Raw genomic sequence first — 21284 nt, forward strand, 5'->3', positions numbered from 1 at the left:
ACAGTACACACATTACAAAGTAATATGCAAAATAGTCCACAAATATCTGCAGGCCTTTAAATATCAAGTGCCAGAAGGCCATGTAATGGCCTAACATCGAATACTACAAATACTACTGTTAGAAAATGTTAAATCATTCATTGTGTTGCAAATACCTATCTACCAAACAAAATACCACTTTTGTGACTCCAGAAATCAGAGCTGACCAGGAAATGGAGAGGCTTTGCAAATAAAATTCCTCTTCAGTGCCGTGCTCAACATCCTTCCCTTAACACAAAACGATTTCTGTTCCTGGGCCTAGTGCACTTGAAACATTATTGAATGTCATTGGAAGAAATTCTACAAAAAACTAGGCTTGTCTAAATGGCTTCTTTACACGTGTTTAGTTACTTTAATTAGTTATGTAATTCTACTGAATAATTATCTGCATGTGGAATTTGCATTAATATTTAGTATATAATTTACTCAGGTGTTCTGGGTGGCTGTGTTCCTGCTATGCTGCTGTCCTTGTCTGCATATAGCTACAACAGAAGTTTATCAATGTTTTCATAACTCTAAAAGAGAGCATCAACTGCCTTTTTTTAGTTTAAAGAACAAGAAATCGATGGGCAAGGAACCCCAAGCAATGCAAAGGAACACATTTTTTGTCATGTTCTCCTGTCGTACAGTAAATGCGGAAAACAATCAGAAATCTTCTTCACCTCTCTCCCTCCTTCCCCATGCTTTCTAGAGCAGGGAAAGAGAGTCTGGCTTCCAGACATGGGTCCTGGTGTGTTCCGATCTTCTGGCATCACCCAGGACACGCAGAAAACTCTGGTTTTAATGTTCTTCATTCCCTCCATCCTGATTTGGAGTGTTAGGAGATGAAGAAATCTCTTCTTTCTAGCAGCTACACTAGCAAGCTTCTAGATTACTTTCCCATGAGCTCCCCGAGTCAGGGGTTTGCCTTGGGATTTCTGTTGGATGACTGGAGTCGTACAGATGGGACTTGTGAGCAGATGCAACAAAGAGCAAAAGGCAAATGCTCGCTCAGAGCACCCATCGCTGGGTTGCTCCCCGAGACGCTGAAGCCATGGAGGCGCAGGGAAGCATAATCAAACATGATTTAGCTTCACTTTGAAAAAGGCATGCTTTGAGAGGCTTAATTTACTTCATATCAATTTTCTTTTTAACTCAATATCTTTTCAAGGCCACAAACCATATCCTGAGCATCAGAAGTGCTCTCCAGTCTGCTAGAATGATAGAGCATTCAGTGTTGCTGAGGTAATAAATTGGAAATAAATAATAATAAAAAACATGAGAACATGACCGTGCTTTTGAAAACAAGCAGTATTTCATCTTTATTACATATATGATTATCCCTCTTACTTGATGTCATACCTTAAATTTGATTTCTTAATCAATGGGCCAGGTGAAGTTTATCTAGGTTACATAGAGAACCTACTGAACAATTTTGGAATTGTTAGCAGTTACCTTGGGGAATGAATGCAGAATGTGAGCTTGGGATGCAAAACAGCAGGAAATGTCATGCCTATTTTTAGGAAGGGGAAAAAAGCTGGAAATTAAATGTCAGCCAGCTTACCTCTCATTCCTGGAAAAATACTCTAATAAGCAATGAAAGAAAGTAAATCTAATCTTCTAAACAATAAAGAAAGGTCATTTAAGAACATATACATATATATATGTATCAGAAATGGATTGTGTTGAACCCTTTGGCAGTTTGGTAGCAGGCTTTGTAGATACGAGTGCAGCAGCAGATGTCACACATCTTAATTTCGGCAAGGCTTTTGATACTGCCTTGTAAGTTGTAAGTCTGGTCTGCCAGAAGTGACTAAGAAAACGACGGAAAACTGGAGAATTGTACTTTGACAAGAGTTATCAGCAGTTCACTGCTAAAATGAAATAATTTTTAAGATCTGCAAGATGTGCCAACCAGCAGCCTTGGAAGATGTTCATTCTGGTTTGAGTTTGCAGTGATTCAAAGGTTACTATTTGGAAAAAGTCAAATTCTGAGCAAAACCATTAGTAATCTTACAACAGCCCAAAATGTTGACAAAAAAAAATTGAAATAAGCTATTTTAAAATATCAGTCTTTCCTAGTATAAAAACCAGATACATCAAGTTGTAGCATTCTCCATTCAGGTCAGGATGCAATGCACAGAATGTAATAAATCCATTGCCAATATTTACTGTGCTAAAGCATCAATGCATACTAGAAAAGTCTAATCATTTTTTGCCTGTACCTTTATACCACACTGAAAACTGTATGTCGGGTCCCTATTATAGTACGTTGCATACTAAAATCTGCCTTCTTTATAGGGCTGTTGGGTGCACGGTTAATAGAAAAGTGGTTTAGTAGAAACTACTCTGTTTAGACACTTACTGAATCATGCTTCCTGCTATTTCATATTGCAGAAATTTATCTTTTGTTCGTTACTACTGAAGAACGTTTGCATGTATCCAAAGTTTTTTAGACTTCTCTGAGATCTGCTACAACCAGAGTAATTAGAAGTAGCTACTTATCGGTAATTCTTACAGATGATAATACAGACCATAGCCACAATGGACCACTCTGAGGTTACATTTTGTTTTCTTGAGGTCAAGATGGTGGATTATTGTTTCAAAAAGTACTGCAAATTGATATGTGGTGGCTGTAAACATGCACAGTTTCCAGAGCTTTGAGACTTAAATTTGCAGAAGACTGATAGAATGTTGTCCATCTATTTCAACTGCAGATCCTTAGGACAAAAATTATGTGTAATTTCTTTTTAATATATGAAAAATACTTGTATTTTAAGGACATTACGGTCTCCAAGTAAGCATATAATCATTAAATATTCACAGTGTACAACATTTAATGTGCACAGCATTGAATACACCAAAGAATAATGCCATAATTATAGCTCTAGTAATAATTATGCTTTATTGTTATATTCCTTACTCTTTTTATCCCACAGTCGGTATAAGCTTTTAAGCAGATGCCTTGGTTTTGCCCTTTGCAGCTTATAGGCAGGTCAGTGCTGTGTTGATTCTGCAGTTATTGTCAGCTATTCAGCAATCTCATTTTTCTTTTACTGTTTTGGTAGAGATGAAATGCAAAGTTTTTAACCTTCTGCTTCCCTGCAACTTACTTGACTGTTGGAAGCAAAGCTTAAATAGGAGAGCAGGCATATCCTCAACAGCAACACACTTTTCTTCTCCCTGGAGTTGTTGAAGCAACTGACTAAAGAATGGAACACAGTCAGTGTGAAGACACTAATAAAAGGGCTAGAGTAAAATACGAGTAGTGTCATTTTTAATTAACAATAGCTTAGATTCTGTAGCTCAAGCCTCCAAACAGAACCCTGTCTTGTAGATACAGAATATATCACAGGTGTTGTAATATAGGTAGAGGGTATCTATAGATATATACACCTTCCTATAAATCTGTTCTATAAATATATAATATATAAAGAGGTATATTCAATACACATTTATACATATATATCTATTTCTCTCCTGGAATCACAAGTTTATGTGAACCCATATCCAGACATGAAAAAAAAAAAATAATCATACAAGCATGGAGTTTGGTTCTGGATTTTTCTGCTCTGAGATGATGGGAGAACTGGAATTTGTCATGAGAAGATAAATTATTGTTTATAAGAGTCAATGCAATGCTGTACAAAGTAGTACAGCCATGAAGAAATAAATGGGATCTGGCACAATGTAGACACATTTACAAAGGTTCCTCCTAAAAGTCTAAAGCTTACCTAGCAGTTTGTTCTGATTGTCCACATCTGCCTCCGGTTTCTTCCAAATTTGTCGGACAAAATTAGTCCCACTGAGCAGAGGGTACAAGTAGGAGTTCCCACAGTCTTTGTGGGAGTCAGATGTTGGGTTAGCTACCCCGCTGCTAGAAATCCTGCTGCCAGCTGGGCACAGCTGAGCTGGGTTGGGTTCATCAGCTCGTAGTTATCTCCAAATGAGCTGCAGGTGCTGCCACTTGCTTGGCTACACAGTCGGGGGAGGTGGAGGAATTCCGCCAGAGCTCTGAAGGTTTGGGCTGACTGCTGGAAAACCAAAAGGCTGCTTTGAGAGAGGATTGAAGGCAGAATGGGAAGTCTTCTAGAACATTTTGTGGCTGGAGGCAGCGAAGGAGGGCAGTGAGGCTTTATGGTCAGTGCTAAAGAAGATAGTGGTACTGCTTGAATTGTGGTTATGGTTGGGTTATTTTGGTTTTGCTGATGGTGGGGAGATTTGGTTGCATAGTAGGGTTAGTGTTGAAGAAGATAATGGTGCTGCCTGAAAATATATATATATATATTTAATGATAGTGGGAAAATTTAGGGGTATAAGATGCAGCTTGTGAGAGAAAAGGCCTTGTTAGTTCTGCTACTCAAAATAGCGTGTTTGTCTTCCCAGGGTCAGGCTCCGCTTTGCTATGCAGGCTGTGTTTGTGCTCCAGTAGTATGGTGCAATAGAGCAGCTGTTGGTTTAATGCTGACTAGTTGGCCTCTGCACCATTTTACCCTGTCAGGTAATTTCAGTTGAACAACAAACATGCATAATTTTACATTTGTTGGTACTACAAGTAAATGTTTGCAGAAAATAATGGGAATGTGGATATGTTAGGCATGTAGAATTACAATTGTGTTTTAGCAAATGCTTTATGCCCTTTGTTTCTTAAAGTACATTCTTAGTTGAAAGCAGTCCCAAGGCCCCATTTTAAATCTACATTAAGTAAATGAAATATGGTTTAAAGCAAAAAACCATCGAAATTCAGAGTTTGGGAATTTGCTCATCTGTATTCACAGGTCATCTTAATATTATCCTTTTATATACTGCTGCAAGGTCCCATAAGTAGGTTCGCTGGCAGTTTGTCTCAGCGTTGGTTCGTGTAGCGTGCTCTGAGCAGCGTGGGCTGTGCATTTATAGTTACCACTCTCATGGGCTGGAAGCATGTGTAGCAGAAAACAATGGTGGGGGTGGAGGAGGAGGATTTCGGTTGGCTCAGCAACCCTAGGAAACCTACAGCTGCTTTATATGGGGGGAAGGGAGTTGTTTCTTATGAAAATGTTTTATACTGATGTTGTTCTTGCCATAGAGTTTACCAATAAATATAATTTTGATACATCCTTGAGGCATCAGAGGTTACACTTCTGAGCAGCAATAGGAACATAGAAAAAAAATTTCCATTACTGAAGTGTTCAATTTTGATGGAGAGTTTTTTCCTTCAGTTTCTAGTGCTATTGGAATGAGAAGTTCCTCTAAACTGACAGTCTTTCTGCTGCTTTAGGAGGGAAACCAGGATGGTGCCACTTCTGCTCTTGCGAGCTTAACTTGCATTCTCTTCTCAAATATTCTTTTCCAGTTGCCACTCTGTAGTGACGAGTAAAGAAAGAGAGAGGAAAGGGTATGTGTTATGCTTATGCCCTTTTGAGTGAAGTCATCTAAACTGAGAATGCTGAAATTATTTATAGAGCAGTATTAGGTCTTAAAACTTGATTCTGTGATTATAACAATCCCTACTTTTGTGTCGGTGCTCCGAGCTCATTTGAGGCACCAGGGGACAGAATAAAGTGTCTACTTCAAAAACTCAGGCTGCTGAATGAGCTGAAGGAAGAACTTGAGTTGACAGAGGGATCAATCAAGCAGCAGCTCTGACACATCTCCCGAGATGCGTATCTGTGTGTTTTAGTGTGGATGTGTGCCCTCTCCTCCGCTCGTTCCTGTTCACAAGGATGCAATTAGAAATGAGCCATGCCATGATTTTCTTTTCCCCAGTGGTGTCTCTAACTTCACAGAGACTGTACTGAGCTGAAGTGTAGACTTGTACTTATTAACTGTGGGCCTGCGTTCCTGACTAATTGTTTTAGCTTTAAGAAAAGTTACAATCCCTGGGCACCTGTTTAGCTCCTGTTCTGGGTTAAATATTAAGCACTCACACAATGCGCTTTTACTACCCCAAAACTAGGGTACCAGCTGAACTTATTTCTGTCCTTTGTATAAAGATTCCTACCAACAAATGAGAATTCATCTTAAGTGCTACAAACCTGCAAGAAGCTGTCTTTCTGTTTCTTTATTGTTACTAAAGTTAATAAAACTGGTTGCAGATGGTAATTTTTCTGATTCTTTTACATGATTCAGGAAGGGCTGCAGTATACCCAAATATATGTTTTAATTCCTAGTTTATTCTAGAATACAGGGAAGAAAAGAAGTCTACCTAACTGCCCTGTGTGACTGTCTTGTTCAGTCTCTCCTATCAGTTAACTCTGTTTTGAAGATTTGATTCTGAAGTTTGGATGTCACTGTCATAGCTTCAGTGCTTAGGCTCTTGTACAACCCTCTTTTGTCATTCTTTTGTACAATATTTTCATCTTAGGAGTTAAGAGGTTAATTTTCACATTTCCTTTAGCAAAGTAGCCTGCAGGAATTGTTTGAGCATTTTTTCTATTTTCCACATTCTGAGTTCAGTAACAGGATTAAGAACTTGGAAGTTAAAAATGTAAACGTCTGTCTAATTAAAGGGATTGGCTGTCAGGGTTGCATTTTTTTCTTTCTCATTAGTATTCTGTTCATTCTGTTTTCTTTCCCTATCTCCCTGTTCCCTACACACTCAGCTTGTAATAAAACTTGGTTCTTGAATGTAAAGAAGTGTGTTAATGCACCTGGGAAAAACATGTACAGGAAGGAATTGAATTTGTTTCTATCTAACCTCGGTAAGATATAATGGAATGTTTCATTGTTTATCTTTACAGTAATAATCAAAGCATCCTTTCAACGCTCATAAGGATTGCTTAAGAAGAAAATTAAGTAAATGTATTTATTTGTTTTCTCCAGAAAAACAATCTCCTATTTTAAGTTTATACCTCTGCAGCCAAGTGATAAGGACTTTTTAATGTTTTCCTGCATCTATCTTTCCATTTTAATGTGTTGCAGGATTAGAGGATAGCTGATGCTGCCGTTGTGTAAATGTGAGCAAGTAGAGATCCTCATTACAGGGCGAAGGGGATAAAAAGAGTCAGTAACTGAAGGTGATGGAACTGTTGTGTCTACTGTCCATTAACTCGGTAATAGCACCTCTTCTCCAGATGAGGGGAATCGCAGGGAGCAGCATTTTGCTGCGTTGCAGGAGCAAATCCCTAAAACCTCTGCAGCAGAAATGTCTGCAAGAGAGGAGATAAATATGTGAAGACAGATTGCAGCAAAGACTTTGGGGGCATCAGAGGTTTTCTGTTCTGGTCTAACTATTATGTAGAATTACTTGCCTCAGCAAGATGTTGAGCATTCTGTTCGCAACCCCGGAAACATAAACGAGGCTGGTAATACGCATGCGTCTTTCCCAGGATTTGTGAGTCCTTTTGCTGTGTAACTCATAGCTGAGTGTTTCTTCAGCACTGAAAATAAAAATGCTCTGCAAAGCATATTGTAGCCGTAAAATCAAAGAAACCAAACTGCTTCTACTGGCACTTCAGGGTTTCATTTGCCTGCTCAGTAAGCATAGTGTTTATGGATCATCCAGCAAATGTAAACAAGGCAGTCTCTCAGATGCATGCTCCGTGTTGCGCTTCATTAGAGGGAACGTGTGCTCGTAGCCTCAGTATTGGAAGGGAGGGAGCTGGAATTTTCTGCCTTTTGTGTCACTTACTTATGGGGCTCTTTCTAAAGGAGAAGTTGTTGTCACTCTACCAGAGGACTGGCAAGATTTACTGCACAAGCTTTGGTCTTCTGGCTTCTTTAAGCTTTACACCAGGAGTCCTGAGTACATGTCGCTGCTCTGCCTCCAGGAAATGTGTGTCGTTAGACTCAGAAGTCAAATAAGCAGTAAGTCATACAAACACACCCATGTATTGATTTCAAGTAATTTTAAAAATAACTGTAGTTGACAGGTTACCTGTTGTCTTGGTTTTGGCTGAAAAAAAACCTCTCCCAAGCTGAAATCAAAAATATCTGTATGGTCTGCTGCCTCTTCACTCGGGTGTTATTTACATTTTATTTGGCCAGTGAAGTGTTCTTTATGAGTTCTGGAATCAAGGGCTGCAATTTGGTTTCCAATACAACATACAAATGGATCCCAAAGGGGAGCTATGGTTCTGAATGCCTAAAGGCTATCTTCCAGGACACTTTATTTTAAAAGATGCTAAAGTTTGCATTGAAGTTTCATAGCCTTCAATATAGGTAGTATTACTTTGCCTGGGAAAGGGGTGGTTTAGATATAATGTTGTTTATCTTCTCAATCTCTTGCATAAACCCTCTCATAACTTTGCTTTCCACCTTTTAGAATTCTGTAGCTTTGCTACACAGCCAACAGCTTTGTGTAGGTTTGCCTCACTTACTGGAAAGAGGTGTTTCTCCTTGCTGAAAAATTTTCAGCCTGTATTATTTCTGACTAGTAGTGAATACCTAACCAAACAGATAAAATGCTATTGATAGAGCAATATTTTCCAGTTATTTACTGTGCCTTGTTTCACACAGTATTGACAGAAAATCATGTTTGAGTAGAAACCATAACATAAAATACTGCTGTAATGTTCATGCAGTTTTCTTTTTATTCCAAGATTTCCAGTGTTTGGCTTCATATGTACGTTCAGCATATAGTTGAATTTATCAAACCTAACTTTGCTTTTATGTCACTGCATGGCCTGTTTATAATAGAAATAGGGAGTCACTACTTCCTTTTAAACTTCTGCTGAAGTTCTGCTTATTTGGTTTTTTTATTAGTGTTTTCTTCATGTTTTATTTTCACTAACTTGAAGGGCTTTGAAACGTTTGCATTGATGGTGTTAAAAAAGTAAGAAAGTCTGTGATTGACTTGAAATTTCTTCCACAATAATAACCAGGATTTTACAGAGTCTGTGGTAGATGTGTTTGTTACTAAATGCATCTGTACTCATTATGAGGGGATTCTGCTGAAAGTAGTAGTGCAATACCATGCGTTACTAGAAGACTAGTGTTTGGAAAGCAATGCTCACCTGCATGGTGTGTATAGTTCAGGAGATGATAAAGCAGTTGAAAATTGGAAAGCAAGACGCTGCTTTACCTAAAGTCATAACAAAATGTCTGATAGTCAAATTGAAATGCAAGAGGGGAAGTAAAGAGTATTAAGATTTAGCACTGACATAATCCTCTGCATCTTTTGAGTGCTAGAGATATTAACTATTTAAGCCTCTAGATAAATTTTTCAGTGTAAAAAGAAATACATACATGTATTATCCTTTTTCTCTCTTGGCAAGCCATGCAGACTGAAAGGCTAAATAACTCACCCAAGGCTACACATCACTGGCGAAACCTGGATAAACGTGGCTCCCGGGCCTGTGCAGCTTGTGCTGCATAGCAGTAGTATATGTCTTAGTGGTGTCTGAGTAGAAATAACTACACAAAATCCCTATTTTGATTTAGACAGCAAACCTAAGATACTGTATAATAATACGGTACAATGAATTTGCAGCCGTAACACAAATGCTCATCTAGGCAAACGGCAGTACTGTACCTGGGTAGTGGTAGCTGTTGTATTGTTCCAGCCAATAAATGTTTAATTATCTTTCATAGTAAAACTCGTCTAAATAAAGTGCTCTCCCCAGAACCACTGCACTAGGGCAGCAGCAGAGGCTGATGCTCGGGTCAGTTGATACTCTTTGGTACTATTAGAGGAGATTAAAGATTTGGTGCTATTTAAAGGAGAAGTAATGCATCTGAAATCTAATAGACTTCTAGACTGTTGGTTCTGGAGTGTAACATTTCCTGCTACTCCTCAAAACAATTGTGTAATTAGTTATGGCTCTACAGATTTTTCAAAGTCTCCTGTTTATTTCAGTATACTCACATTTTGTTAAGTTACTCAAAGGTGTTGAGCGGCTAGTTCACTACTGTTCTTCTGCCTTGTAGGGCTGGTTTGGATGTAGTGTTTGTAAGATGGGTGTAGGTTTTTCTGGCACTAGAAGGAAAAACAAGCCTTTGGGTTGAGCGGTAATGAACAGTCCTTGCAGGTGCTGTCCTCTTGAGGTCTTCCATGTGTGTGTGGCTGTTTTACCTTCTCAGCTATGCAGCTGCCGTTAGGTATTGCTCATATAGCCAGATGATTTCTGTCAGTGCTCTCTGTACTCAGTGTGGCAGTTCTGGATGTATTGATGTGCATGTGTTTAGCTGCTAAAGAAGGACTTCTTTCAACTGAGAAAACTGACCAAATACATTAGCAATATACACTGACCTGTCTGAGAGATGAAATTTTATTTCCAAACTGAATGGATACTTCAGTTACTTTGATACAGGTTTTTGAGGCCCTGAGACTAGATACTCATACAGCAACAGCTCTGGCAAATATTTTCAGATGCACCTGTGTGAAAATGGAGGTGGTTTTGAACAAGATATGTGTGGGATTCAGGAATAAAATGGCAGAGATGGTGCTGAGGCAGGTTCAGGAACATGCATGAGAAGAGGTTGGGAGCATCTAAGTAGGCACAGTTGTGGCGCATCTAAATATCTCTGTTAAATATGTTGTTAAGGGGTTTTAGTTTTCTTTGCCATTGTTGTATAGTCAATTATCTCTTCAGTGCATTGCCCTGTGACAGGACTGTGCCACTGTTAATTTGTTTTATAGTAAGTGCAGTTCAGTCATGCCTTATACTACAGAATAAAAGTAAATGTATTTCAGCAAAGATACAGTATTCAACAGGAGGCCCTTTAATACTGCACTACAAACCACTATACCACATACCATTATGCTGACGTGTTTCATCAGAAGTGAAGTTATAATTTAATAACGGAAGTTTTCCTTCCACAGTGAAGGGGGGGGGGGGGGGGGGGGGGGGATATCAGTGTTTAAAAAAAAAAAAAAAAAAATGACAGCACCTTGAATAATCAATCCAGGAGAAATATAAAGTGGAGCAATATTCATATCTGTCTGTATCTGAAAATTGAACTATAAAATCCCAGATGATTACAAATAGTCTTTGTGTTTACCACCAGTGAAGTCAGCCAGCTGCGTAGATCAACAACCTATGATACTTTTAATCTGCAATGTTTTGTTTAAATAACCCATTTATATTAAAAAAAATCCACTATTCTTCTTTCCAGTGGTTGCTAGCTATGTCCATAGCAACAGATAGTGATGTCGCAAGTGGAGTTCAATGTGTTGATTATATGATAAACTGGAGACAGAGGGAAAGAGATACCCTGTTTACAAATATCTTGAATGCATTCAGAGCTTTATAAGAAGAGGAGACTGGAGAAAATTGACTTATTTTATTCTAAGTCTTTGGTCTGTTGTTGACAGAGATGTATATTTTGTCTTGAAAGTCTGGATTTTTCTTCTAGTTTGAGAACTGCTGTTGCTGGAGTAGCGCACACACTGGTGTGGTTCAGTAAGATAACACCCCAGAGCTGTGATTTAAGCACACACAGGTTCTTGTATCAGCTGTACTAAGCCTTATTGCTTAAAATGTAATGATAAAAAACAAAGGAGTGGCATTGTGCGATAATAATTAAGTTGTATTAAATAAGAATTAAAGCTGCTGAAAACCGGGGGGGGGGGGGGGGGGGGAGAAAAAATACATTTGGACATAAGTAGTGCACTTAAGAATATTATTCCTTAGTTTGTTACTGTAATTGCTTGCTTCTGGATTGGTAGCATTGTCTCTCACGGCAAACATCTTTCGTGCCCAGTCATGTAGTGATTATCTTGGGTTTTGTTTTGTGGGTTTTTTAATCTGTAGACCAGTAATTGCTTGATATGAGCATGGTTTTTAAATATGTTTGGGAGAATTCATCTGAGCATCCTATCTGGGAGCCTCTGTCTCCAAAGGCTAAAAATAAGCTTTTCCGAGGGTGAACTGCTAAGATTTTTATAACAAGACTCAATAATTGATGATTCTGCCTAAATCTCAGATACTTTTTTTTGGTAACAGTTCTGTACACATATGAAGACACTTGTGACAAATTTTTGGGGGTTTTGACTGTTTTTCTGTGTGTCATGTTTTCTAGATCACTTCTTGGGGTTGGATGGTTGGAGGCAAGGGCGGTGAATTGTTCTGATGTAGTTCTGGGTTTGGTTATTTTTTTAATTTTTATTATTCTTGACTAGCCCACGTGTTTAAATCCAGTAGCCAAAACTGAGCGTAAGCCACACTGGGCGAGAAACATAGTTATTTCCTAAATTTTCCAACGGTGCTGCTGTTCTCACTCTCTTGTGAGGTTTGTCTGTTTTGCAGTCAGTTATTCCTTCTGAAATACAACGTTTTGAACTTGTTTATCGAACTGCAAACCTCAGGCTTGTGGAGAGGCTTGAACAGGTCTTCTGCATTTGGAATTCTAATTCTCTTTTGCAGAGTCTTTGGAACTTTTATCTGCAGGTTTAGTAAGTGAAATCTATATTCAGTCAACAAACACCTATGAAAACATTAGGTAATGCCAGGCCAAAGACAGACCCTGTGGGTTTCTACCTGATAAAACTTTCCAGTCAGGTAGTGGATTACTGATGATTTGTCAAGTATGGTTTTTCATCCACTTCCATTCCAGGCTTACACTTGCTTTACATGAAACAGGTTTTGTGTAATGTATTTGTGAACAAGCGTGGAGAACAGTGTCTATAACCTTGTCAAACCAAGACCTTGCAAACTCCGAAACTAGTTCCAGAGAATAGGTAAGCCAAGCTTAAAACATGGAAATTCTGCCACTGCTCTCATTTTCTCCTGGAAATGTATCTGCTAAACCTGTTGATAGCCAGTGATCCTTCGTTCCATGATAGTGTTTGGCCTCTGCCTGGCAATTAGGACTGCCTTCGTTATTCTTGTGTCATCTTGGGATGCTTTCGTGACTAGAAATTCCGGTCACTTCCCAGAAACACATGTGCCATGGCATAGCTAGAGAAACAGCAGTATAAACTAGCACTGATTGTAAAATCAAGGCATTCATTTGTGTAGTTATACTTAATATTCAGTGGCTGTGTCAGTATAAAATTGTCATTAGTAGATGGTGGATTTGCAGTAACAGCATATCTGGAACCTGAAATCTAGATTTCAGTTTTGTGAAACTGGCATCCAGTCACAGCTCTTAGTGCTTTGTCGCCATGGGCATGTTGCTCTGTGATTGCGTCCTGAAAACACAGACTGTTCATGGGAGACACATATTTAAATAATTTTGATTAATAATGCCCCATCAGAATTGGAAGACACATGGGTGGTGAAATGCTCACTCTGTTAAGCCATGCATGCACTACTCTGAGTCAGGATTTCACTTGAACAGCTGTTTTTAAATGCAGTGTATCTGTATGTTTTTCCGAAAGGGGAAATCCATGGGGGAAGTCTTTCGTTAATTACACTGTTATAACTCTAATCTCTCCCGTTTCTATTAACATCACTGTTAGTTGTGGAGGAAGATCGGTGCCTGCTGTGTAACATGGACAAAAGTTTCTAAAAGATGAACAGAGGTTTTCCAGTTCAAAATGTCTTGTAAAGAGGGATTGATACTCGTATTAGCTGGAGATAATATTGGAAAAGAGGCTTTATGAGGGTCTTTGTGCTAAAATATCACACGCTGGTTCATGAGCAGATGGCAGCCCTCTAAGAGAAAGTCTAATCAGGTTACTCTCTGATTTTCATTTTATGATGTTTTTATAACCTAGTACTATGTATTTATTGAGTAATCTGGTAGACTAATAACCTAACAAAGATCCACTTGGAGAGTAGATTTTAGTATTTTAGCATAAAAACCGTTATTAATGGAAATCCACCTATTTAAGATACTGAAGAGTTCATTTGCAACATTTTAATAAATGATGCAGTTTTCAGTGCAGGAAAAATTTGTTTAACTCCAAAAACTTTGTCTTAAATGCCTTAATAATGATATCCCCTTTGGAAAATTCCCTTTACTTCTAAAGGTCTGATTCATGTTTCACTGATGTTAACAGAATAATTTCCAGAAGCTTTAGATCAAACTTAGAGATCATTTGCTCCAGATATTTTTTTATAGTACTTGGACAATTGGGAAGGCTGCAGTTAAAAATCCCAGTGTGTTTCTAACTGCTGAATTCTGGCTGCAATAAATGGAAGTGATGAAAATCTCATTAGGTGCCTGCGTACATGTTTGGATGCTTAGAAGAACTGGGTATGTAAAATGACTTGTCTCCATCATCGCTGCCTTATCCCATCCTGTCAGGCCATAGCCTTTGTTTAGGCAGCATGTCATAAATGTAGCTTGTAGTTTCAAAAGCTTTGAGATCCATCTGTTCTGGTCTCTGGTTGCTTCTGTAGTGAAGGTGTCACTGAAATGCTTGTAGGATATCATAATACTGAACTGACTGTTAAAACTGCCTACCACTCGCAGGCGTTTATGTTGCTGTTTGTATATTAGCTGTGGTTCCCGACAGGCTTCCACTGAGCTCCAGAGAAACTTTAAAAATTCTTTTATTAAAACTGCAGATTTAAACTGCTCCTTTCCCAATGCTTAAGAAATCCCGAAGGATCTGTCTGCTTAGTTTACTTGCTGGTTGTTCCCATCTTGAAAATGTTAGCTTGAATTAAATTCGATATTGCTTTAAAAAGCAATATTTATATTTTTCATGCATTTGATGCTGGGTATGAATCACTGACAGGTCCATTCCACCTGCTGCAGTTGTCTTCCTCAAATATGCAGGTAAACTGAGCAGCCTGGAATCCGATTTTCCTTGGAACATTAGGGTGGTGCTGTCATAATTTAGAAGTTATATCATACAAAGAAAAAAAAAAACAAACCCAAAACAAACCCAGGAATACATGTGAAGCCCATTTTTGAGTGCTCTGTGCAGCTGTTGTGCAAAAAGTGGCTGCAACCCTGGTAAGGGCTGGGGCGTGAATCTTCAGATGGCTTAGAAATATTGGAATTAATGAGTCCTTAAAATGTGACTAATTGATTTTGCTGATGCATGAGGCTCATGCTTGATCTAAATAACACTCCCATAATCTGCAGCCTGTGAAGACTCATGTCTTGCTCTGTACCTCTCTTTAGTTAATGAAATTCAAATGCTGTTTTTCCCACAGAACTATTAAGATATCAGTAACTCATTTTGGGGTTTTAAATTTAAAATTTATGTGATGTAATTGATGACCCCAAAAAGTTGTCTTCAGTAGTTGCTTTGTTTTCCTGTCTTTTTCTCTATACAAATTAATATCAAACTTTTTGCACTAATTTGGACATGTAATTCACAACGTTTAGCCCTTTTGCACTGATCTTTTCCTATCAGTGATGTGCTAATATTTATTTAATCTTGAAAATTTACTTAATTTCACTCACAAATTTGTTCACATTCCAATAAATACTTGTGTAACTCACTTCATTTTAAACAATCTTCTTACTAAATACATTTTAATTCCCTCTACTCTTGACTAGTATATAATGAATGTAATGATTTAAATGTCAAAATTTCCAGCCAATTTAATACAGGTAGTAACAGCATGCATCTCACCAGTATTTAAAGATCACCTTTAAAACTCTGGGTGCAGTTGCAGCTGGCATCAAAGCAGTCTGAAATATCTTTCAGTGTTTTTAAATAATCTTTCTAATGCTGCTTTCTATAGAAATGAAGTAGAAATGAATGTAAATCTCATTGTCTTTTAATATTCAATTATTAGCGCTTTGTTGGAATTTTATCTTTATTTGCTTTATCAAATGTCATATTAATTGCATTTTATATCCCCACTCTGTAAATCTATCACAGTTACTTTGATTATTTTTCTAACCCAATTAAGCTAGTACAGGTTCGTTGAATAAAGCAAAAAAAAAAATCACACTGTGATTTTTTTTTTAGTAGTTTTTATAATAAAAACTGTCAATAAAGATAATGTAAACAGGATCTTTAGCTGATGTGTGATGATTGATTTCAGAGCTGAAAATATAGCCTTATATACTTATTTATTGGGGTCTAGAGCACAAGTCTTAGGAGGAGCAGCTGGGGGAGCTGGGGGGGAGTCAGCCTGGAGAGCAGGGGGCTCGGGGGGGACCTGATCGCTCCCTCCAGCTGCCTGACAGGGGCTGCGGGCAGGGGGGGTCAGTCTCTGCGCCCAGGGAACAAGCGACAGGGCAAGAGCAAACGGCCTCAAGTTGTGCCAGGGGGGTTAGATTTAGGAAAATTTTAACTGGAAGGCTTGCCAAGCACTGGAACTGGCTGCCCAGGGAGGTGGTGGTGTTGCTGTGCTTGAAGGTATTTAAAAGACGTGTAGGTGCCGCGCCTGGGGATGTGGCTTAGTGGGGGCTGGGCAGTGCTGGGCTGATGGTTGGTCTCTGCGATCTTAAAGATCTTTTGCAACCGAAATGTTTCTGTGGTTCAGTGATAGCTTTACAGGAGTTCATAAATCCATATTGGAAAATTGAAGGGATATGAATAAAATAGACACAGCCTTTGAATACTGTTCTGTTCTCACTGATTTTTCTATGCCCCCTCCTACGTATAAAAAGGAGTATGCTGTGTGGATAGGAACCTGTGATTTCTCCTACTGCTTTAAATGCTTTTTCAAAAGCAAAATAGTTGTGAATTATCAACGTTAACCACACCATGCCAAAACAAGAGGAAGACATGCAGGAGTGTTCATCACCGATTCATTAGTGGTACAAATACTTTGACTTAGCACTGATATTTTGAGGCCCATTGATGTATGAACTTGTTTAATCCTGTATAATAATTTTATATGTTGTTTCAACCGCTTGCTCAAGGATAGGACTAATAGCACAGCTGAACTCAGTGTGGCTTCTCATCAAGTAATATGCATGAAGGTAGGAGTTTCTTGCTTCAAGTCTTGCATTGATTTCCAAGTTTGTGCCTGTCCTGGTGTGCATTAGTGTCAGCTCTTTGCTCCACAGGCTTTCTCTGGAACTTTATGTGCTCTTTTATACTTATCTGGGTTTTGAGCCTCCTGCGTCCTGTTCAGTTAAGCCATTAAATTTTTACGTGTTATCTCTAGATTAAACTTTATCTCTTATAGTCAAGAAAAGACCACCTAATACATGTAAAATGCAAAGTAACCAGCCCTACCTACTGCAGTGCAAGTGGGTAATGCTGCCTACAATGGAGTTTATAGAGACATTTGTTATGGAGCAGCCCTAAGCAAGAATAGATTTGTGTTATACAATGACATTTATTGACTCCTTCAGGCCTACACCAGTGCAAACTACAGGGTTGTGCTTTCCTACCTGCTTTAGATTAAACGAAAACTCTTCCCTCCGTATCTATACACAGATTGTCTGTGTATATCAATTAGGCTGTAGCTTGGCAATGTTCTCGGCTCTGATGTTGTAATAATTAGCGACACTATAAATACAGAAAGTTTACCTTCTGAGGTTCTGCTTTGATTTTTACTTGTTTTTTCCCCCGCTAAACTATGTGTTGTTATTCCCTGAGCGTCAGTCTTCAATAGGCTGGCTTTCACTTCTTGAGAAGGTTTTCAATAAAACTGACTTTGCAGCATACTGATGGTTGCCAGGACTGTCGTCAGCCCATGATGATGCAGTTTGCAGGCTATTGGACTCATTTGTCATTTGCCGTTTCTCGTGTAACTTCATTTGAACTGTTCTGGTTTCATACATTGTAGCTTTCTGTATGTCCCCCGTAAACATTTTACATGATCTAAACAGTGAAAAGGCCTAGAGACATCAAAGATCTGAAGTATTACTTGTGAACGTGTTTGAAATCAGGCTGGTTTTGATTCCCCCACATCTTGATTTGGGTGACCAATGAATATTGTATCAGTCTGTAAAGTCTGAAGTGGTGTATGGGTTTTGCCTAGTGGGTACCATTCTTCTGGTTTCAGTGCCATCTTTCTCTTTCCTAAATAGAGCCATCACACTTGAGAATCAGCTGGTGATCCTTGCAACATCAGTGACCGATGCAGGAGGCTACTACGTTCAGGCGGTCAATGAAAAGAATGGGGAGAACAAGACAAGTCCGTTGATTCATCTCAGCGTAGCAAGTGAGTATCCAAAATCTGGATAATATGCTGTTATACTGAGGTTGCAGACAGTATTCACTAAAGCGTGCTCTAATAAAAAGAGCCTTGCTTACAAAGGATTGGATCTTTAAAACAGGTCATCTTCTCCTGCTTGGTTTGGAGCATATTGTACTCCTTGTGCAGTAAGTGACCGAGGAGAGTATACGTCCTCGACAAATCACCCTCAGAGCCTTTTGTCTGATCATTTATTTTGTGCAAGGCAGGTACATGATGATATCCCTCGCTGTTTGTTGTGAAGTTGTGATCATAATTTCTTTTTAATGCAGGGGTTTATAATGTATTGTTTTCCATTGTACGTAAGTAAACAAGTCACTCTTCTGAGTGCAATTTTATTAATGAGTCTATTCCCAGTCTATGGCATTATTTTTACTTGGAGTTATCACAGAGTCCCAGGGAACATGCATTTCATTGTTATTACTTATTATTTTACATTGTGCAAATTGTATTAACACACCTACCATTACAGAGGTATTCCACAAGTAGATTTTACGGCAAAGGGGAGGGAAAAGCAGCAGAGCAAATGGGGTCAAAAAGGTGACTGCACACCAGGTATACTAATGTGCACGTGTAAACCACTGTAAAACATTCTGTAAATGTGTTTGTATAAAACATTAATTTCTAAACATGTAGAATGGTTTGACTCCTTTTCTGAGGGTGTTTGGTAAAGATGTTTTTAATGTAGCAGCGAGGCAGGGTTATGTTAGCTGTGTGAATGTGAAGATGTCTATTTGTGATTGTAGAAACGAGGAAGAGATGACTGAGAGTAAATTGTTAATGACACTGGTAGTTCTACTGACAGGCTACTCTTGTGGTTTGGGCTTCTAGATTATGTGAGACCCTCAGCTCTAGATCGGTCTGCACGATGAGATGCCCGAGATCTCTTGATCTTGGATACCGTTAGATTTGGGGCAATCCCTATGGCTTGTTTCCTCATAAAAACAAAACTTGGGGGTCCGGGTTTCTGGGCAGGAAGTCTGGGAAATTGCTTTTGGAAATATGCTTATTTTTGACAGAAGTTCATCAAAAACATTGTGTCCCTGTGAAACATTTAATTTCTAAGCAAATACAACTTTTCTGCTAAAATTGCTAATCAGATTTAAAGGAAAGCTGTTCTTAAAGAATGGAAGTCCTACCAGTGGGTTTGGGGTCACTGTGGGCTGTAGGTAAGAATCTGTGTGGAGCAATAGGCAGCAGAAGAGACAAACCTGGGTTTTCTTCCAGATACATTTATGAACTAAATGAACTTTTCCAGGGCTTTATGCATATCTTTCTGAAGTGGAAATATTATTCCAAATCCACTTGTGAATTCTGGCTGTACTGTGGCATGTAGATTGTAAACATTATTATTTCTGACAGTATAAAGAGGTTTGCTAACACTTTAGTAATTTCATTTTTAAAGCAAATTTATATTGTTTGTAATGTGTGACCAATAATGTACTTCCCACTTTAATTTCATATCTTAATTAATGCTAGAAGTAGTCTGTGATCATGCATGCATAACAAGTGCTATGCAAAGCAGAAGGTAGTGCAGGCATATGGAAAAGAAAACACTTGAAAATGCATACAGACTTAATACCATGAATGCAGTCTGTCTGGAATGTGGAAAAATAGGAAAGATTAAATGGATAAAATAGGAAAAATTAAATGGATAAATGAAAACGAAGAATGAGGCAAGATGGAAAGCCAAAAATGGATTTAGTTGTTAAAATTAAGATTAGCCAATAAGTTTTCTAAATTGTTGTTTTGATATCTGGGATTATTAATGCGTTGTGTATGTTGAAGAAAGTCCTTGGCCATAAGGCAACACAGTGTCTGCAAAGAAAATGAGATTAATGTGGTAATTCTGAACTTTGATCTGAGGAAGAAATGTATGTGATACTTTAGATAGAAGTAAACAAACCTTTTAGATCCAGTAACAGAAAATAATCAAGAAAAACATAGTCCTGAAGAAATATGCAGAGAATGGTTGCAGAAAAATGATGTATTTTGGAAGAGTAATAAAGAGTTCCAGCAAGTGGTTGGAAACAGGTTGTTAAAGGTACATCCAGGTATGGAAGATGTCACATTGAATTGTCACTGTCTGAATTTTATCAGATGTTAAGAGTGATGACGCTTGTCATTTTCCATTAGGACATGTATAAAATTTAAAAAAGGTTTAATCAAAATCAAATAAACCACAAGGAAAGTGGAATATCCAATCTCTGTGGGAGTGGATTATATATTAATTATTGAGTACAACCTTGCTGCATGATTCAGCATGCATATTGCCACTTTTATTGAGGGCAAAAAGAAAAAAAAACTTAGAGATAATTCCCAGAGCAGTCATCCATTGAGAACAATGTTAGATATTCATAGCTTGTTATTCCTTGAAGGATATCGGTGTCAGACTTGCTGCAGCCTGTAGGAAAAGCACGTTTGCAGAATCAGCCTAAGAGCTGAGGAAGCTGTAAGCTGTCCTGCTCTAGTCCAAAATACGAGACTGAGAGTAGGAGGAAGGTATAGCCCTGAGCTAAGCAGGAGATGAGTTATAGGGCCTTATATTGCAGATTAAAGTCAATGTTGAATTGCAGCTGAAAATAAATGGAGTTTGAGCAACGTCTGGAAAAGACACTAAACTGTCCTTCAATAATAACTACATTTGATACATATTGAGTAAGAAGATTTGAAGATGTTGAACATGTTTAAAAAATACAGTCTAAATGTCCCAGTCATGATACATTCTCTAGTAGGGCTCTGAGTACTAAAGGTAAAGATATTTTCTTTCCTGTCAATCTAACCGATAGTTCATTGAGTCCCAAGCAGCGTGAAGTCTTACATCTACCCATCACCCCCTGGTTACAAACATGATGCATGGAAGTTGGAAAACCTTCAAACGAAAGCCTTCTAGCTTGTCAGCATTGCTTCTTCTGAGCTTAGGTTTGCTTTTCTCTACATTCTGAGGTTAGTCAGACATTGAAAACGTAGGCATGGCAATGCCTGGGTTTAATGAAAATTAACAGCTCTTTAGAACATCTTGGTGTTTTTCGGATATGTACCCAGTATGCATTCCTTAAATATGCTTTGCACTGAAGCTGTGTTGGCCACTAGATATGGTCACTCTGTGAGAAGATCCAGATATCGAGCACTATTTTTCCCAAGCATCTGAGCCCCTAGCTTGGTTAAACACTGGTGTTCTGCATGTCTGCCCTCTAAAGGCATGCATCTTAATTTGAAAGTCCAGGTCACAGCACGAGGTACAGTCCAACTATGCTCGAAAACAATGGCTATTTCTTTCAAGTGGACAAGTTCCCACTGGTTTCAAGAGGATTAGATCATCTCTGAGGTGACAGG

At 38.5% G+C, this 21284-nt stretch overlaps 1 protein-coding gene across 4 annotated transcripts in view; it reads left to right on the forward strand.

Moving 5' to 3' along the window:
* SDK1 (sidekick cell adhesion molecule 1) overlaps positions 1 to 21284 on the forward strand; it is a 412596-nt gene that overhangs the window by 179960 nt on the left and 211352 nt on the right. For all 4 annotated transcript variants that reach the window (XM_056336241.1, XM_056336245.1, XM_056336244.1 and 1 more), the window contains one exon: positions 17782 to 17915. In XM_056336241.1, coding sequence (XP_056192216.1) covers positions 17782 to 17915 — 134 coding nt within the window. The remainder of the gene's footprint in view (positions 1 to 17781; positions 17916 to 21284) is intronic.

The sequence above is a fragment of the Falco biarmicus genome, chromosome 4 (genome assembly GCF_023638135.1).
Source record: "Falco biarmicus isolate bFalBia1 chromosome 4, bFalBia1.pri, whole genome shotgun sequence".
In the NCBI taxonomy this organism is placed as follows: domain Eukaryota; kingdom Metazoa; phylum Chordata; class Aves; order Falconiformes; family Falconidae; genus Falco; species Falco biarmicus.